Source organism: Lissotriton vulgaris, chromosome 1_1 (assembly GCF_964263255.1).
Source record: "Lissotriton vulgaris chromosome 1_1, aLisVul1.2, whole genome shotgun sequence".
NCBI classification, from domain to species: domain Eukaryota; kingdom Metazoa; phylum Chordata; class Amphibia; order Caudata; family Salamandridae; genus Lissotriton; species Lissotriton vulgaris.
In genome coordinates this window covers 2,043,294,008-2,043,311,913 of record NC_141685.1, presented here as the reverse complement: position 1 = coordinate 2,043,311,913, position 17,906 = coordinate 2,043,294,008, and the positions used below count along the sequence as shown (strand labels likewise).

The 17,906-nt window shown below is 41.4% G+C and overlaps 1 protein-coding gene across 6 annotated transcripts in view; it reads right to left on the bottom strand.

Moving 5' to 3' along the window:
* The window catches only part of C2CD5 (C2 calcium dependent domain containing 5), a 915,439-nt gene that overhangs the window by 197,746 nt on the left and 699,787 nt on the right, over window positions 1-17,906 (bottom strand). For 4 of the 6 annotated variants that reach the window (XM_086920391.1, XM_086920370.1, XM_086920379.1 and 1 more), the window contains 3 exons: window positions 2,235-2,297; window positions 1,958-2,059; window positions 875-1,065 (listed from right to left, as the gene is read on the bottom strand). In XM_086920391.1, the coding sequence (XP_086776517.1) occupies window positions 875-1,065; window positions 1,958-2,059; window positions 2,235-2,297 (356 nt within the window). The remainder of the gene's footprint in view (window positions 1-874; window positions 1,066-1,957; window positions 2,060-2,234; window positions 2,298-17,906) is intronic. The other 2 variants (XM_086920386.1, XM_086920398.1) reach the window with 1 other exon arrangement.

Sequence of the window (17,906 nt, the reverse complement as noted above, 5' to 3'; positions counted from 1 at the left end):
TCAGATCCACCATAGGAAGCGCCCTTCCTCCCTTAGGTGGCAGACATACTTCTCACTCATGTAAGCCTTCCAGAGGAGTCAACATTTATTCTCTTCCCTTAATGTCTTAAGCAAAATGTCTTTCACTTCCTGCTACTCCTCCTAAGCATCGCTCTTGTGGCACCTCCTATCTCCTTTTCCTTGTCAATCCATGTCTAGGGGTGTTTTGTCCTCTAATCCATTTCAAAGGTGTGTCAACTCCATTTCGATCTTTAATGGGTTATTGAGATGGGACGTTTTTCAAGGCATTCCCTATCATATGTGAGAGGGGTCTCACCTTCTCTACATTACTGTCTGACTTGAAGCGCGGTACCTTATACACCGTATAAATGCAGGTCACCTTGTTGAATGTCTCATACTTTCACATTCTTTCCTCTTCAGATTTATCTCAAGTCTTTTTGTCCCCCACATATCCACTCCTCAGTTTTTCCTTACTGATAAAGTTATCAGGATGTGAGAAACGCTCAGAATTTAAGAGGTGGGGAAAGGACCTTATACTCTGAATGTTTCCCATAACCCAACACACAGTGCATACATAACTTGTACAAAACACTTAATTTTACAAAGATTACTAGAACTTGGTTTATGGTCTTGCCACAAAATATCAATGTACCCTAGAGTTTGGCGCTTAAGAGGGAAAAATGTAAGAAATTATTGGTACACGTTAGGACAAATATTGGATATAATTTTCATGTTCAGTTCAATACATCTAAGGTGGAGAAGAACTGTACGTTAGGCACATGCCAGCTGATTTTCACAAACCAACAATTGATGAAAAACGCACAAAAAGACATATTTCAATTACTCATGTGTGTGCCATATGACTTCATCTCACCTCACGCAGAGATGTTGTTTCCCGAATAAAAAACATGTTGATTATCCCAAGATATTTGGTAATTTTGGCCCCGGGTATAAGAGAAAGTGGTGTCATCTTAACAACAGGGACGGTGGCATATGTGCAAGAACCAGTTGAGCGATGGCGTGAGTGTCCTTCCGCCAGTGGACTTGCTTTGTCAAGTGAAGTGACTAAAACAGGCAGGTGGAAAGAAAAGAGAACAAGAAAGTAACTATTGGCTGCACTTCTACAGCTCATTCACATGAACACAATGACAGACCTGCATTTTCAACAACGGCCCGGTGAACACATATGGATAAAAGATCTGAAGCACAGCCATGTGACAACAAGCACAAGACTGTCATAAAAAATGAAATCATGCAATGCATGCACGCATACCAAAAAAACTAATGAAAAAAAGCTGAAATGAAATTTGGTTTTAAAGTAGTGACGTACCTGCAAAGAAAAAATGGAGGCGTGTGGCAGCACATACAGCAGTTGACAATCAATAAGAGAAATTAAAAATCAGGATGCAAAATTTGTCAAATAATTGTTTTGCTGTAGAAATCGAGTATTAATTGAAGAGTGTGAAAGTTGAACAGTTTGAAGTCTTAAAATATCTGTCTTCCTACGTAACGGGAACTAAGGTTTCTCACAGTCATAGGGACGTTGATGAAACTCTCCTTTATACATTCATCATGATCCCAGTGCATAAAAACCTTTTTCATAGCCGTTATCGAAAACACAATATCTGTTTTGGGTAAGTCCTTTCCATTTCTGAAGCCATGTGGATGGATGATGTTACATATATGGACTCCATGTCCAGACATATGTGAGATAAGTTTCATTATGTGCTGACTTGGAAACATCCTATGTAGAAGTGTTAGACGTGCACTTTTTAAATTCACCCCTAGAAATATCCTTAAATCTCAAATAGAAAGGACCTGCAGCTTTCACACTCTGCTATTGGTTGCGTATTCAATTAGCAATGCCATTGCTGGGTTGGAATGTCCACCCATCACCTTGGGGGAATCAGAGGCCTCATATTATGATCATAATGTGGTAGAAACAACATCCGCCTACTTGTCTTAACTGATCCGCGCCTTATGGTCTGAGCTTTCAGTTTAATGTGCTCTATCCAGCTGTTGCATCTGTCTGCAAAGGAACTGTAATCAACTGAAGTCGCTGGAAACATACAGACAGAAAGGAAAAAAAACAGAAAGAAAAAAATATATATATATGGGTGACGTCTCTTGCGCATTGGAAAGCTCCCTGTGATGAAGCAAGTATCTGTATCTGAGGAAAAGAATGGCCCAGTAGCAAATCAGAATGAAGCATGCGACAAACATAAAGAACTCACCTCTCTGAGCAGCTGCAGCGGCCACGGCTATAGCGGTATGGGGGCTTGTTCTCTCAAGCAGCTCTGTAAATGCATAAAGGGTGATATTATTATGAAATTATCAATATGGGGACTTTACACAAAACCAACGTTTCTCCAGAAAAAATTACTTCCCTGTAACAGTATTTTAGCATGATGTGTATCCTCCCCATATTAGCATTATTTATAGGTCTTTCCAGCAGTGGATCTACACCAAGGCTCTGTCCCTTCACGAGGGCAACAAAAACATGCTTAAACGAGGTGTTCCAATAACAATTTTCTCTAACACTACAAATTAGCAGGCGGTATTGGAGCTAAAGAATTACTGTTGAATAACTTTAAATTCTCAAGAACACAATTGTACTTTGATTTACATGATTAAGAACAGATTATCAAGCACCACCCTTGGTTTTTCTCAATTTCCCGAGGGATATTTGACAACCTAAGAATCAAACCATCACCAGAATAAAGACAGCTATGTCTGCAATATGTATGAAGAGAGCTGCAAAAGGCATCCATGGCAATCTTTGCCAGAAGAATAGGTACCAATGCCATTATGTCTCAACGGATTGTCCCCAACATACAAAAAGGAACATCCCCCCCCTTGATACAAGTGTACTGCTTTTGTCTCCTTGCCTCTTGTGAACTTGGCTTTGTCTGACCCAGTAAAGCATGAATAGTCCTCTGATAGTAGACATTCCTACGTGTTATAGCTTGGCCTGTTGTAGAGTACAATAAGTCACAAATGTTTGTCTACATGCTTGAGGCATCTCTTCATTTCAAATGATAACAACCCCCAATGTTAATCTGTATAATACACAGAGATTGATTGGCATGCAATTCAGTCTGAGGGAAAATAGACAAACTGATAGTATCATATAAACATAGAAAATTACTTCTAAGGAAAGGTACAGGTGGCTAAATAGTCCCTCACGAATAATTGTTAACAATACAGCCAGATGGCGAACTAATGTCAATAAACAATTTTCAATGAAGATATTCAAACTTACATTTCCGCATCCTTTCAATGGGATGGACTATTGTTTAAGGGTAAGATTTACGAATGGTTTCTGTAAACGGAAAGCCTGTTATTCCCAAAGAGACAGGCTCTGTGATTGCAAAAACAGTTCCGATCTACTAAAGGGACACTGCAAATTGATAACTGCTCTGCAGCTCACATTGCTAATATTGTAGTTATTAGCACATTGCAAACAAAATGGGGGAATAAAGACGTGCCATCATTTTACTTGCAACACATAAGGAAATCAACAGCTTGGGGCATGCCCAGTGGTCAGAAACCTTTGAAAGATTGCATACTGCCAAGAACATCTACAGGAGAAATATCTCCTTAAAGGACAAATTTCACTATGTGAATGTTCATTTTCTATCAATGTCTATAATTAAAGGGTCTTGTGGATGGTGTCTAAGCCTCCGCAAGAACCTTCATGCTGAAGGTGTTACATAGTCACATTAAAGGACTTCAGGAATAACTGAATTTGTTACATACAGGGTGGTGTGCTGAGATTTAAAACCTACCCTCAAGGTCGAGAGTTAGTTGAGCTTTGTTTGTCTGGAATAGATCTGGGCAGTGTCAGCTTCAATTACGCAAGAGCAAAAAACAAAAATGATAAATCATGCATTCGTAAGTCTTGCCTATTAAAAAATTCAGAGAAAAGGGCATGAAAAACTCTCTTCTTGAATATTAAGTTGCAGCAATTCATTTCTGAAATGTAAATCTGGAGTTACCCGCTGACTGTTTTACAAACTTAGAATGAAACACACATATAATATTGTGCATTGTGTCTACTCAGAATATCATCTTGCTGATTTTGTGTCCCCAAAAGTTTGCTAAAAGTCCTTAGTTAGAACGTAAATGCAGAGCGGAAGGGCATCTGTTCAAAGTGCTTGAGATGTCAATCCTTGTTAATTGCTTGCTCTTCTCCTAGACTGCCGATGTGCAGCTTGGATGTGCAACCACTTTTTTTTGGAGTTGGAGAGAATGATCAATGAGCTCAAATTAGTGATCTAAGACGCTTAGACTAATTTCGAGAGATTTCTGTTACCATTATATTATAGGAATCCCCTTGAAGCAAGGAGGATCATCCAGAATATTCATTCTACCAATAACTTCAATAATCCGAATACTAGTTGGAAAATCATTACCAAATCTTCCTTATTATTCCAAATTGTCACCAATTACCAGCTACAAATTTCAGTCAGCGACACATGCACGTGAGGAGAAGGTAAGAAATACGCGATGGTAGCAGTCCCAATAGGGAAGTTATCCCAACAACAAAATAGGATTCCTATCCGAAACAAACTGAATCTAACACTCTCACATAAAGGCGTGTCTTCCAATGGGTATACGTGAAACTATATTGTCTTGATAACTTCTCCAAAGTAATATGGTTTGTCAGCATAGGAATTGCATTTCCTAAGAGAGTGTAAATTCTAATTTGAAAACATCTCTTTATTCAGAAAAAAAGAAGTCTCAAACATAAATGACTTGTTGCTAGAGGCATTCTCTCACAAATAGGGCAGTTCTTAAATAGTTGTAGCTAAAATAAACTTTGGCTCAAGAGACACCTTCTGAGGTACTTAAAAACAGAAAAGCAAAGACTTTAATCAGTTAAGTAGATGAAATAAAAACGGTTCAATGACTATAAAATGAAGTCAGTTTTTAAGGATTCCCCCCATCATTCATCACTGTGTTGCTATTATAACACTATTAAAAAGGTGCTCCACGTTCCTCCTCTACTGTAGGACTTAATTCTAAAGTTTAAGCTTGTGTGCAGGAACATATGCTAAAAAACAAATTTTTCTGCTCCTAGACCTAGACTAAAACCTACTGGGATGCTGTCTAACTGCATTACACATGTGAAGGCAATCTATTTTAGACTGTTACAAACAAGATATCAAAATAATATCAGTAAATACGTTCAAACACAAAAGTAGAGCTCTTTTGCAACTTATGCACTGGAATGTACTTTAAGAAACCTGCATTGCACACTGACAGCATGGCTCTTAATCTATTGCCTACCTCATGTGTCTAGAGTACAGCACAACTTGTCCCATTCAGAAATCCCCCTCTTATCCTCTACCATAAGGTGTCTAATTAAGAATGGGATTATTTAGTTGGTGGGCAAATCAATGCATTTTAAAAAACCTCTATACGGGCAACTGCAACAGGGTCAGATAACTTGGACCACTTCTCTCATTGTTGGAGTTAGATAACCTGCTTAAGGTCTGGATGGTTGCAAAGACCGCAACATTATACCTCTAGGTACAATGGTAATAGCTGGTTCCACGACTGGGTTCAGTTTAAACTGGTCCCTAGAACAATTTCTCTTATAGTCAAATAGCCACATCTAAAAAGAAAATGTGAAAGTTTTCTTGGCAGACTCCAGTCAGTTATGCCTGTAAATGTAAATGGTAGAAGGAGTTATGGTACACTGTTTATTTGGATGAGGTTTTATATGTTGAGGACTGCCTCTCAAAACAAGGGATATCAACACAATAACTATGAAAAAGACAGACAGAGCACTCTAGTAGCGTTCATGCTCAGTCAGGTTAATAATAATTTCAGAAAATGAAAACATGGTTAAGAGTGGCAAACAGTATACCAGAAGCGAGGAATGAACACAGGTAATATCAAGGAATGCTTGTGGTTGCTAAGTGAATAAATGCTTGAGATTAAATGCCAAAAAGACTGACATTCTTCTGCTGGGTAAATTCACTCACTCCTGGGGAAACCACTGGTGGCAGATTACCCTTGGTCCACCTCCCAAGCCCAAACTGGTCATTAAAAACCTAGAAGTCTGGCAGAACGACACTCTGGCCTTTGAGGCCCAAGCCAAATCACTGACGAGCACCGGTTTCAGGCTCCTGTGAAGCCTCAAATCCATCAGCACCTTTTAGGACCCCCCTACTAGGCAAACCATTATTCAAGTTTTGATTCTGTTCCGTATTGATTACTGCAAAGTCCAATATCTAAGAGCAAACAAAGATGTCATGAAAAGACTTTGAGCTTCTTCAGAAGATACATGGCTCACTGTGGAAAAGTGCATACACTTTATGACCGTGTCTATCACCCATAAGAACCTTTAGGGGGGTCACTGTTCTCGACTATCTTATAACCCCTTATCTGCCAAACCCAACCTCTTCGATCGGCCAACCTTAATCTGCCCACTGTTCCCCAGGTTAAGAGGGCAAGAGCGGAAGGCTGCTCCTTCCCAGCTTTGACCCGACCTTATGGAATAAATTGCCTCTCTCACTCAGGAATACACAGAACCATTTGCACTTTAGAAAATTCTTTAAGACAAGGCTCTTCTCCAACTAGCTTCTCCCTTGCCTCTCTGGTGTATGCAGTCTCTGTACCTATGTTTATAGGCTCAGCGCTAGGTAGCCCCGTTGCAGAGGGAGTTGTGCGCTATACAAATTCTCAAACATAAATGAAATTAGGTTAAGAAAAGAAATAACAGCACATGGAGGTAAGCTGAGTAGGAAACCATTGAAGGCAAACAAACCAACATCTACTATATTAAAATAATTATTAGAAGTTCAACAAGCTGTGAAATTTGTTTCAAAACCTAGTGCAAAGGGTCACTTCTAGGTAGACAAACTAAGGAACATATCCAGAAAACAGTGAGCAGAGACTGGGCTAGTCCCCATAAGAATATGGAAAAGAAACAGATGGGGTGGAGAGAAGAGGAATTGCAGAAAGCCAAGGGACTGAATACACAAGGATACTGCAAATAAAGGTTTTCAAGCAGACAAATTGGCTCCCGTTCCTTACATGAGAGTCTCGAAACTTAAAAGTCAGCCTCTCCAAGGACTAACCAGATCTCTTAGAAATAAGAAAGACATAATGGGGGGATTGCAATCCCAGCCATTAGAAAATGCTACTGAACCTCACAGCTATTGGTGGTCAACGAGTGGGGTTTCTTTTAGAGACAGGAACTGGCTTATCGTGTCAATAGAGATGCAATTAGAGATGGTAATCAGGAGGCCATCCTCTACTGTCGGAAATTGGAAAATAAATTTCAATCACACATGGGGATAGTAACCAGGCTCTGTAGGGAGGCTAGTGGATATTTGGGTTGGAAAGACAAACTTACAGCGCTTAGCCCTCGGTGGCACAGTGACCTGCTCTGTGAAGTCAGCACTCTAACAAGCTTCTCTTCAAGAGTGACAATAGGTACAGAACATTTGGGTGACAAGTAGAGAGACAGATCCCTGATAAGGTTTGATGTCCTCCGTCAGGAGTATGAGCTGTTGGAAACCAAACATTTTCGCTATCTTAGGATGGGCCATGCGCTGCACATACACATTCCTGAGGGTACAGACCTGCCTGATGCATCACCTTTGGAAGACCATTTGCTCACTGAACCCATACCTGATAAAGGGGTTTTGACATTTTACCGGAAATTGATAAATAACTCCCATGACCTGCTGGGAGCCCTAAGAAACGCTTTGACGGAAGACCTAGGTGAACTAGATAACAAATGGACTGAGGCTCTCCAGGGTGCACAGTAAATAGCTATTCGAGCCAGGTTCAGACTAGTCCAACTTATGATCCTACATAGGTCATGTTACTCATGGACTCTTCTGCACAGCCTTGGGAAGGCTGACACGTCGCAGTGGACTAGGGGCTGCACGCAAGAGGGAACCTCCTTTCATATCTTGAGGGAGTACCCAGTGATCCAGGTATTCTAGCATGTAGTGACGGGAGTGATGTCAAGGGTTGTGGCCCTACAGGTGCCTCTTGACGCCAAATGGCTTTTATTAGCTGTGGAAATGGGGGGGATTGGTCACGTTATCAAAATATTTGGGTAATGATGGCAGCCTGAGTGGCAAAACGTAATGTTGCAGGAAGATGAGGTGTGAATCTTCCCCGAGTGTAGCAGAATAGGAGGTGGACCTTGACGGGTGTCAGAAGGCGGAAGAAGTGAGCTATCGGAGTAGGGGTTGCCCCAGAAGGTGTGAACAGGTGTGGGGAGCCTGGCGAGAGTTCCGGGATACTGATATACTGACAGACTGAGAGAGTAAAACTTAAAACTGTGATTTATTGGATTATGTATATTGTCTATCCATGTACATCACAAGGCTGTAACAGTGCCAGAGTTGATTTAAGTTGCGTGCCTGTTACTAATTATGTGCTTAATCAGTGCAGTACAACACTTGGACTACTGTGTTCCTCTTTGTCCTACATTGTATGATAAGAATTTGTTAAACAACATATTTCTTTTTTTTAAATGATTGAATAAGAAAGATTGTTAAAACATGATGCTTTATTTACAGACATCAATTATAGGCTGTTACAGATACATATGCAAACCTATATAAAGGTTGACTATTATTTTTAAAGAACAATTATTAAAGTAACTTTATCTCCAAGATCATTAATATTTGTTTCACCCACTCAGGCCTATAGTTAACTTTGGGTGGCAAGGGAAAATCCTCTGGTTTCTGGAGGATATGCTTAATCTTGAGGAGAATCCATTAGGGGAATGTTCTGCATCATAGTTTTCTTATAGTTGAGGAAAGCCCATCTCTATAAGATTTAGCACTTCCTCATGAATCATAGTTCTTTCCATTAAATTCCAAGAGGTAATAGAAAATTGCCATTAAATCTACATTGAAATCCTAAAGTTAGACTGGGTTAACAGGGCACACACTGGTCGGAAAGATCAGGCTAATCATCAAATATTCTACTGAAATCCTGGGAACAAGCTGCACATATGTGTTCGCAAAGCAACTTAAAATTGTTTTCATGTTTGTCTTTTTGCGATTTTATATTTAGCGGAGTGTGTATTAATTCAATACAGTATCATTGTCTGACAGTTGTAAAAACCCATTTGTCGCCGCTATGTTTTTCCAGCTGTGCAGAATAATCCCTCCTCAACAACCCTCCTCCTTGGTGTCAGGTTGGTGTGAGCTGTTTAGAAATGTCCCTTAGCAGTATTGGCAGACCCTCCTTGAATCTGTCATCTGCCTCTTCTACAAGAGGCATTTTTCATTTGGGTACCTTGTTATCATTCTTGATTTGGCTGAATTCTCACTGTTTGCTTTTGGTCGCATTCTTGCTGTAGTAAGTGTGGGTTTCTACCATGTGTCCCTCTATGCATATACATGCTCCTATAGTGTGGCCCTCTTTTCTGTTGGGCTCCCATGCCAATTGCCATGTCATTTTCTTATGTTCCTCCATTTAAGAGACTAATTAACAGAAACTTCAAATTAGTGTTCCCCATCCAGGAGGATACCAATATACAGTATACTGGATTGCACAGTAGGAGAGCAAACCATGTATTGTTTATCAATCTGCAGAGTTGCATATTTTAGGGTTGCCGGAAACTCTGGACCCCAGGTAGGAACTCATATTTATTATTTGGGATTTAATGTTTCTACTTGAAAATATGAATCTTCCTGTTCAAGGTGAACACTAGATGTATCTGCTGCATTATCATTTGCATTATTCTTTTATCATTGCATAAGAAGTTGGCCAATCATCTAGTGATGACGGTCTATTCAGGCACTAAGTAAACATTTCTATTGTTTAAAGATCATAAAATATCAATTACAATAATTATTTGAATAATTAAAACAGTTACTGAAAGTTCTGCGCAGCAGGGGGACTCTTCTGTAAAGTGATCATTGTGCAATATTCCTGCTTGTTTTTTCAGAAAACATAAGAGCTAATATTTAGTCAAGTTTCCAATAAATTGGCTGTCACTTGCAGAACAGCAGTACATAATAGCTTCCTGGATGGTCCTGCAATTGGCAAACGATGAATGTGGTCCTCAGATATTTCTTCCTTAGATCCAATAGCAATGGACATAGGCAAGAAGTGTGTTCTATGGATTCGTCCTTGTTAATACATAGGTGCCGATTTTGAGGGTAGACACTGTGTATTCCATTAGTCTTCGAATTGGGATATTGGAATATAAATGAGACAGAATCTTAGACACTCATATTTACAGATAAGCTCTAGAGTACATGCTAAGTATTTCTCATTCATGCATGTATATAAATCTGTGTAGTTTGCATGTTTGTACTTCTGTAGAGTGATCAAGTCGGCTAGTGTACTATTTTTTTTCAAGGCAACTTTGTGAGGTTCTTGGTAATGGCTTCGTTTGTAACAGTAAGCATCAATTCTATGGTATATCCTTTCGTACTCATTAACTTTTTGCATATAAGGTGTCTTAAGAAGTCTTTGTTGGCCAGGATACAGTCACACACGAAATTCAATTTATGTCTTGCAGTTAATGATGTTAGGATGATTCTAGTCTTAGTTTGCTATGAGAGGTAAATGGAAAAAGGTTAATAAGAAATCTTAGTTCTTTTATGTAAATTGTTTTCAAGTCGTTAATTATCCTGAAGGGCGATGGAGGCATAGAATAAAGACGGAGTAGGTTTGGAATCTATAAATGGATTGACAAATGCCCGACTTCTGTAAATGTGAAACATTCACTCAACTGATTGTGCAATGACCTAGGCTTTAGTTTTCATACCTGAAATATGATCTGACCATGACAGACTTATCGACAGCTTGACCTAAGTAGTTGTAGTCTTCTTCTGAGATATAATTGTTGCCTCTCAGCCTTAACTGGTTTCGAGACTTGCCAAACAACATGCCTTTGGTCTTCCAAGGATTGATTTTTAAACTGTATTCACATTTGATTTCCTTTATGTTTGACAACTGAAATTTGAGACCTGATAGAGTCAGTGAAAAGATAATTACATCATCGGCATAAGCTAGACAGCTGATCAATCAATCAATCGTACTTGTAAAGCGCGCTACACACCCGTGAGGGTCTCAACGCTCCGGGGGTGGGGGGTGGCGCTACTGCTCGAACAGCCACGTCTTGAGCTGCTTCCTGAAGGTGAGATGGTCCTGGGTCAGCCGTAGCCGTATATATATATAGTAAAAAAAAATGTACTTCCATAACTGTTCTAAGGATAATCCAAAAATAGGCAATTTCATATTTGTTCCTTGTTGGAATTGTCCCTCTCTGCAGGCTCACAGATAAATATTTTGCCTTCTACCATCCTGTGTTTGCTGATTAGTTTTTGTTGACCTTAGGAATCTGAGCACTTTACCACTGCTAACCAGTGCTTAAGTGTTTGTGCTTACTACCCATAACATGGTAAAATTGTATTACAACTGAACGGCATATTTAATTTACTCACCATACCCCAGTAAAGTGGTATAACATACCCAGGGCTGGTAAAGTAATTACTACTTGTGAGCCTGTAGCACTCATTGTGCTACCACTTAAATATCCCATTAAAACATGTGTCAGGCCTGCCATTGCAGCCTGCATGCAGTTTTAAATTTAAAATTCGACTTGGCAAAATAAACCTTTTGCCAAGCCTAAAACTCCCTTTTTAATACACTTAGATCAGCCTTATGGTAGGCTCTAAACAACCGATAGGGAAGATTGCACTGTACTTAAAATGTTGGATATGTACTTTTAAGTTTTACATGTCCTGGTAGTGGAACAACTCACAAGTTCACTTTTCACTACTGTGAGACCTATCCCTCCCATAGGATACCTTATTACATTTAATAAGTTATACCTTTTGTTTGGGATTAGGTGGAAATTGCATGTCTGGTGTCTAAGGAATTGTAATTTTAAATCCTCTTTAATGCCAAAGTAGGATTTTGAGTCATAATTCTGAAAATGGCAGTCCTGGCTGAAGACGGCTGATAGCCAGAAACTGGTCCTAGGATGCTTGATTCCGGTAAAGGAAAGACATAGCTTGGCTGCTCGGGCTAGACTGTTCCCATGAAGCACAGGGTCAAGACTGATTTGCATATGGCCATGTCTGAACTGGGGTGGCTTGGTGAGCAAAATAACAATGGATTTAACCCAGATCTGTCACTGGGGGTGAATGTTTTGCCATTGTGCAACATTCCATCCATCATTTTGTGTGTTTTGCTGTTCACCATATGTGGGAAGGGTATGCCCAGACGTGGGTCCCTTGCTCACTTAGCGACTGGAGTCAAGTTATCCTGGCTGAAGACGGCTGATAGCCAGAAACTGGTCCTAGGATGCTTTCATTCTGGTCCAGGAAAGACATGGCTTGGCAGTTCGGGCTGGACTGTTCCCATGAGGCACAGGGTCAAGACTTATTTGCATATGGCCATGTCTGAAATGGGGTGGCTTGGTGAGCAAAATACTGATGGATTTAACTCAGATCTGTGCCTGGGGGTGAATGTTTTGCCATTGTGCAACATTCCGTCCATCATTTTGTGTGTTTTGCTGTTCACCCTATGTGGGAAGGGTATGCAAAGACGTGGGTCCCTTGCTCACTAAGCCACTAGAGTCAAGCTATCCTGGCTGAAGACGGCTGATGAGCCAGAAACTGGTCCTTGGATGCTTGATTTCGGTCCAGGAAAGACATGGCTTGGCAGTTCGGGCTGGACTGTTCCCATGAGGCACTGGGTCAAGACTGATTTGCATATGGCCATGTCTGAACTGGGGTTTGCTTGGTGAGCAAAATAACGACGGATTTAACCAAGATCTGTGACGGGGGTGAATGTTTTTCAATTGTGCAAGATTCCGTCCATCATTTTGTATGTTTTGCAGTTTTAGAAAGTCGCCACTTTCTGGTCCTAGGTATTTGTGCCTGCAGCCTGTTTCCTAGGTCTCACGACTAGATGTAGTTGGCCTTTGTGTATTCTTCCCAGACAATAACACAATGGAAGGGATATGTCTTGGCAGGGTGGCCAATCCACGGCAGGTTGTGGGTGAGGGCAGGGCTGTGCACAGCCTTACTTGCACTACAGGAACACTGCCTCAGCTCACACACAAAGAACTTCACACTACCCTATTGTGACTCCAGACAGGAAGGCAGGAAATTCCAGACACTTCTCGAGGGAAGTGGGGACTCAACCTGTTTCTTGCACTTCAAAGGAGGTACCAGGTATAAAAACAGGGCTCTCAAACTCACCTTTCGGTTTACTTATGGACCTATCAGGACTGCTCTGCAGCCTATGGCCTGCTGTGTACGTCAGAGGATATCCCATCAGGCTGAAGCCTGCCCTGTGCCCTAAGAGAATCACCTTCCTGCTGGGTACCTCTTTTACTGCTTGAACCCAAGATTTCAAGAGTGACTCTAAGGGCTAGGTGGCTGTTGCCCTGATCAGAGGCGCAAAGATAGAAAAGGCTCCACCCTTCATGAACCTGCATCTGGGCCCAGAATGAATGAGTTCTAATCCTCCACGTGGTGCCCCTCCAGTACTGGGCCCTAGAAAGTGGTGCTGAAGGTGCTCAGATAGCCCAAATTAAAAACCTGGGGCCTGGAAATGATATGTCAAAAAGTGCTCTGAGAGCTGGAGAGCTGATTGGTGGTCGGCCTGACTTCACACTAGCTCTCACTACGTTCTCCATAGCAGCAAATCCTGTATAGCGGCTCAACGCAGAAGGGATATCCAAGCTCATAGAGCACTCGTTGGCTACAGTCTGCAGCTTTGTCCGCCCATGAGATTTTTGACTTCCGTAAAAGCACTAAGTCCGAACCTAGATATTTTCACTGCAACTTCGTCTAGTGGCTCCCCAATGAACACGATAAGCAAGGTGAAGAAAAGTCTCTGAATTTGCAGCACATCTCAGTCACTGTACATCCTCTGAAAGCCCCATCCTTTATAACTGGGCAGAAGAACTGTTAATTTTGTGCAGACTTGTATTATTCTAAGTCTAAAATTCGGGGAGAAGGTACCAGATTAAGCACAATTCCACCACTGTTACACAGTGAGAAGAGGTTCCACATCTGCCTCCCAAGCAAACTCCTGGGAAACACACAAAGGCACCCTCTCTTACACTGTAACATATTTATTATCAATGCATCTAACACATGGAGTGTTGGTGGGGCCTTGTGGAAGGCTCTGGGCAACGTGAGAAAAGCAGTGCCTAGCGAATGGCACATAAGAACTTCTATGGGTGTATGGGATCGATCATCCACAATGCATTGTGATGGGAGGTTCGAGCAGAGGTCACCAAAAGTGTGTGTGATGTAATTGATGTCAGGCATCAGTCATTCATGGCGGAGAGCACAGGGTTTCTAGCCAGGTGTAAGCTCGGCGCGTAGAGGCAATCCAGTCGAGCACGCACTCGTAGTTGTGCGAGGTTGTTGTAAAAAGAACAATTGATGGACAGAATGCTGAACAATGTCATACATTCACCCCAGTACAGAGATCTAGGCCTAAATCCATGTTTCTTTTGCTCACCCTGCCATTCCAGTTTGGACCCAGCCATATGCAAATCAGTCTTGACCCTGCGCCCAATAGGAACAATCCAGCCCGAAATGCCAGGCCACGTCCTCCCTGGACTGGAAACAAGCAGCCTGAGACCGGTTTTGGGTTGTCAGCCCTCATCAGGTAGGATAGCTCGACTCCAGTGGCATGGAGAGCACGGGACCCATGTCTGGGCATACCTGTCCCACTCGGCGTGACAAATACAAAAAGAACAATTGACAGAATACATAACAATGTCATACATTCACCCCAGAAACTGGTCCCAGGATGCTTACTTGCGGTCCAGGGAGGACCTGGTTTGGCAGTTCGGTCTGGACTGTTCCAATGAGACACAGGGTCAAGACTGATTTGCATGTGGCTGGGTCTAAACTGGGGTGGCATGGTGAGCAAAAGAACAATGGATTTCACCAAGATCTCTTGACTGGGGGTGAATGTATGATTTTTTCAGCATTCCGTCCTTCATTTGTTTGCAGAGGGAGATTGGTGGGGAGACAGATATAGAGCAGTGAGCAACCTTGTAGGACTCTGCAGATGGAATAGGCAAGTGGGTGAACTGTGATTGCATGCACTGAAAGTATAGGTCCATAACAGGGCCACCTAGACCACCATACTAAAGTGTCCAGCCGAGGACAGGGTTTGAAGCTTGGATCGGAGACGCGTGAGAAAATGTTCTTTGAGTGTAATGTTGATATTAATCAAAAGATAAATAAACTTGGAGAGTACTACGATTTTGCAACTGCAATTCTATCCACTAAGGATAATGGCAGTCTGGACCAGGCCGGTACATGTCCTTCCAGCGAAGTAATTAACTTGGCGAAATTTGCTTGCTAGAGTTCATCAGTGTTGCTGCTGAGACATATTTAAAGATAACAGGCCTTTTCTTTTTGCCCACTACAGTGGATATTCAGATTCAAACTTATTTGTTGCCGGGGTAAGCAGGAATATAATAGATTTGGACCAATTAATGATGATCTCTGCTGGCACGCCAAATCAGATGTTCTCTTGGATTATAGGAGAGACGTCTCAGACGTATACTGTAGCATCGCCACATACATGGAAACTGGTATCCTTCTATGCAAGTGGCATTGTCGTAACCTGGCTGCTAAGAATTCAATTGTAATTGCGAATATTAAGGGTGACAATGGACAGCCCTGTCTGGAGCCCATAGAATAGTAGGAGGAGGACTAATGTCGCCATTGTATAAAGCATAAAGTAGTTTGATCAAGCGAATAAAACAGGTGCTAACCGTGATATGAGCAGAGAGTTAGAAAAGATATGGCCATTCCGGCAGTCAAACACCTTGGTGATGTCAAGTAGAACAGTGGCTGCAATAAGCTGGGGGGTCAATGTGTTGTAAACTATTTTAGGACACTATTGTAAATTTCCCGATTCATGACCTTTTATAGGTATAAATCACTATGTCTTTATATAGGCATAAGAATCATAAACATATTTAGACATAGCTCATGCAGTCCAAAAACGGCAGGGCTACTTCCACTAGTTCCGAAAATCTACAACGATTTCTTGGAAAACTTGGCTTCAGCAGCTAGGGACTTTCCCTTGCTCGAGAACTGACTAGTCCAAGAACTCATGGAGTTTTCAAAGAACTGAGACTCGTTGATGACGTTATTATATCCACCTTTACGTCAAACTCGGCAACTTCAAGGTATAAATATGCCCACACTTGCCTTAGCAAACACACGGTGGTTTGGAGCAGTTCGACTATCTACTTGCCCGACGTATCCTGCTACAGCAAGTGCCGAAGGAAGCCCACCCTCCAGCAGACGCACTGAGAGAGACGCTGTCTTTTCTCCTGCCGAGAAATCCAGTCGAAGTCCCGAGACTGACCTTCTCCATTCTAAACTAAGGTATGGAGCTGATTAGCCCCTAAGAGAAATCTTGGACAGATTCTTGGCAAAAGAATACTACATTTATGCTACACCTCACTTACTTCTTCCCTCGTACTAAGCTTAAGTTAGGTACACCGGGGTAGGTGTATTTTAGAAGCACCAGTTGAGTACTTTTAGCCTCTGTTATTTATGCATGTATTTATCTATGGTCTAGGAACCATACAATGCTCTTACAGTATTATTTTATTCTACTTTTTATACTGTATGCGTTATATTTTACAACCAGTTTTACGATTGTAGCAGTTCATTTCTTATGCTTGAGAAAGAAGACTGTTCAATAAATCCTTTTATTGAAAACGCCCGTCTATCTATTTCTCTGCACCTCTGGTGAAACGGAGCAAGCACGATTGACTGAGTAAAATATCTATCTATTGTTTCCATGACTCTGAAGATGGGTTTTATCTTGGGGAAACAAAGTTGTCATGTTTATGCGGTTGTCAGAAACTAATCCCTTCTTGTGAAATCAAGAAAGTTTCTAGTGACCTCTGAGCTAGCTGGAACTCACAATTAAGTCTAGTATATTCGCTAGAGACCTAGTAGACCTCATCCCTACGTCTAATCTATAGGATATATTATTCCAATGCGCAGAGCCTATTGGGAAAATAGGAACTACACTACAAATGGTATATATGAGTGCCTACATGGTATGTAAGTTATGTGCTATTAGTGGCCAGGAACAAAGCTGGATTGGTCAGGTCTAACACTGTCCAGCAGGAGAGATAATAAGCGGGTTGAAATGAATTTGTCCAGGATTTTATTATCTACATTAATCATCGAGAGCGGCGTATAAGAGTCGCAACGGTTTGGTGGCTTACCAGGTTTCAGTATGGTGACGATTATCGATTCAGGAAGGGAAGGTGACAGTGTTTCATATAGCAGGGACTCCTCTACCGAGACAGGGCCTTCTTGGCGGAGATCTTTATTCCTTTTGACGTAGGGTGAAGTGTGTGTGAGGGCCCGGGATCAGTGTAGGTGATAGTGATGTGTAGGGATGTGGATTAAAATAGGGAATGAAGGTCCACTCAAAATAATTTTAATGAAATATGGCTCCCACCCTAATTAAAAGTAAAGAAAGCACGTATCTTCACTCTTAGGATGTGAGGATATACGCTTGTGACATGGGTCAACATGTTTCTTGCCCTTTATCAATTAGATGGCAATTCTTCAGGACCAAAATAGGATCTACCTACACTTTTTGGTGGCGGTCAATGACTAGGTGAAGTGAGATACTGACCACCCTTACAGCACCCTAAAAAATGGTACCTGTAGATCTAAAAACAACCTGCAACAAAACAGATTAACAAACATTAATGTATCATGTCCGAATATTCTAGTCTTAATGAGAAACTTGTGCACCATTTAGTATCTATGGTGCAACACACGCATGCTGAACGCAAGTGACTGGTGGCATGCGTGAAGTGAGAGCTTGATATGGTGGAGCATTAAAAGCAATATATAAAAAAATGGCAGCTGAGAATAGCATTT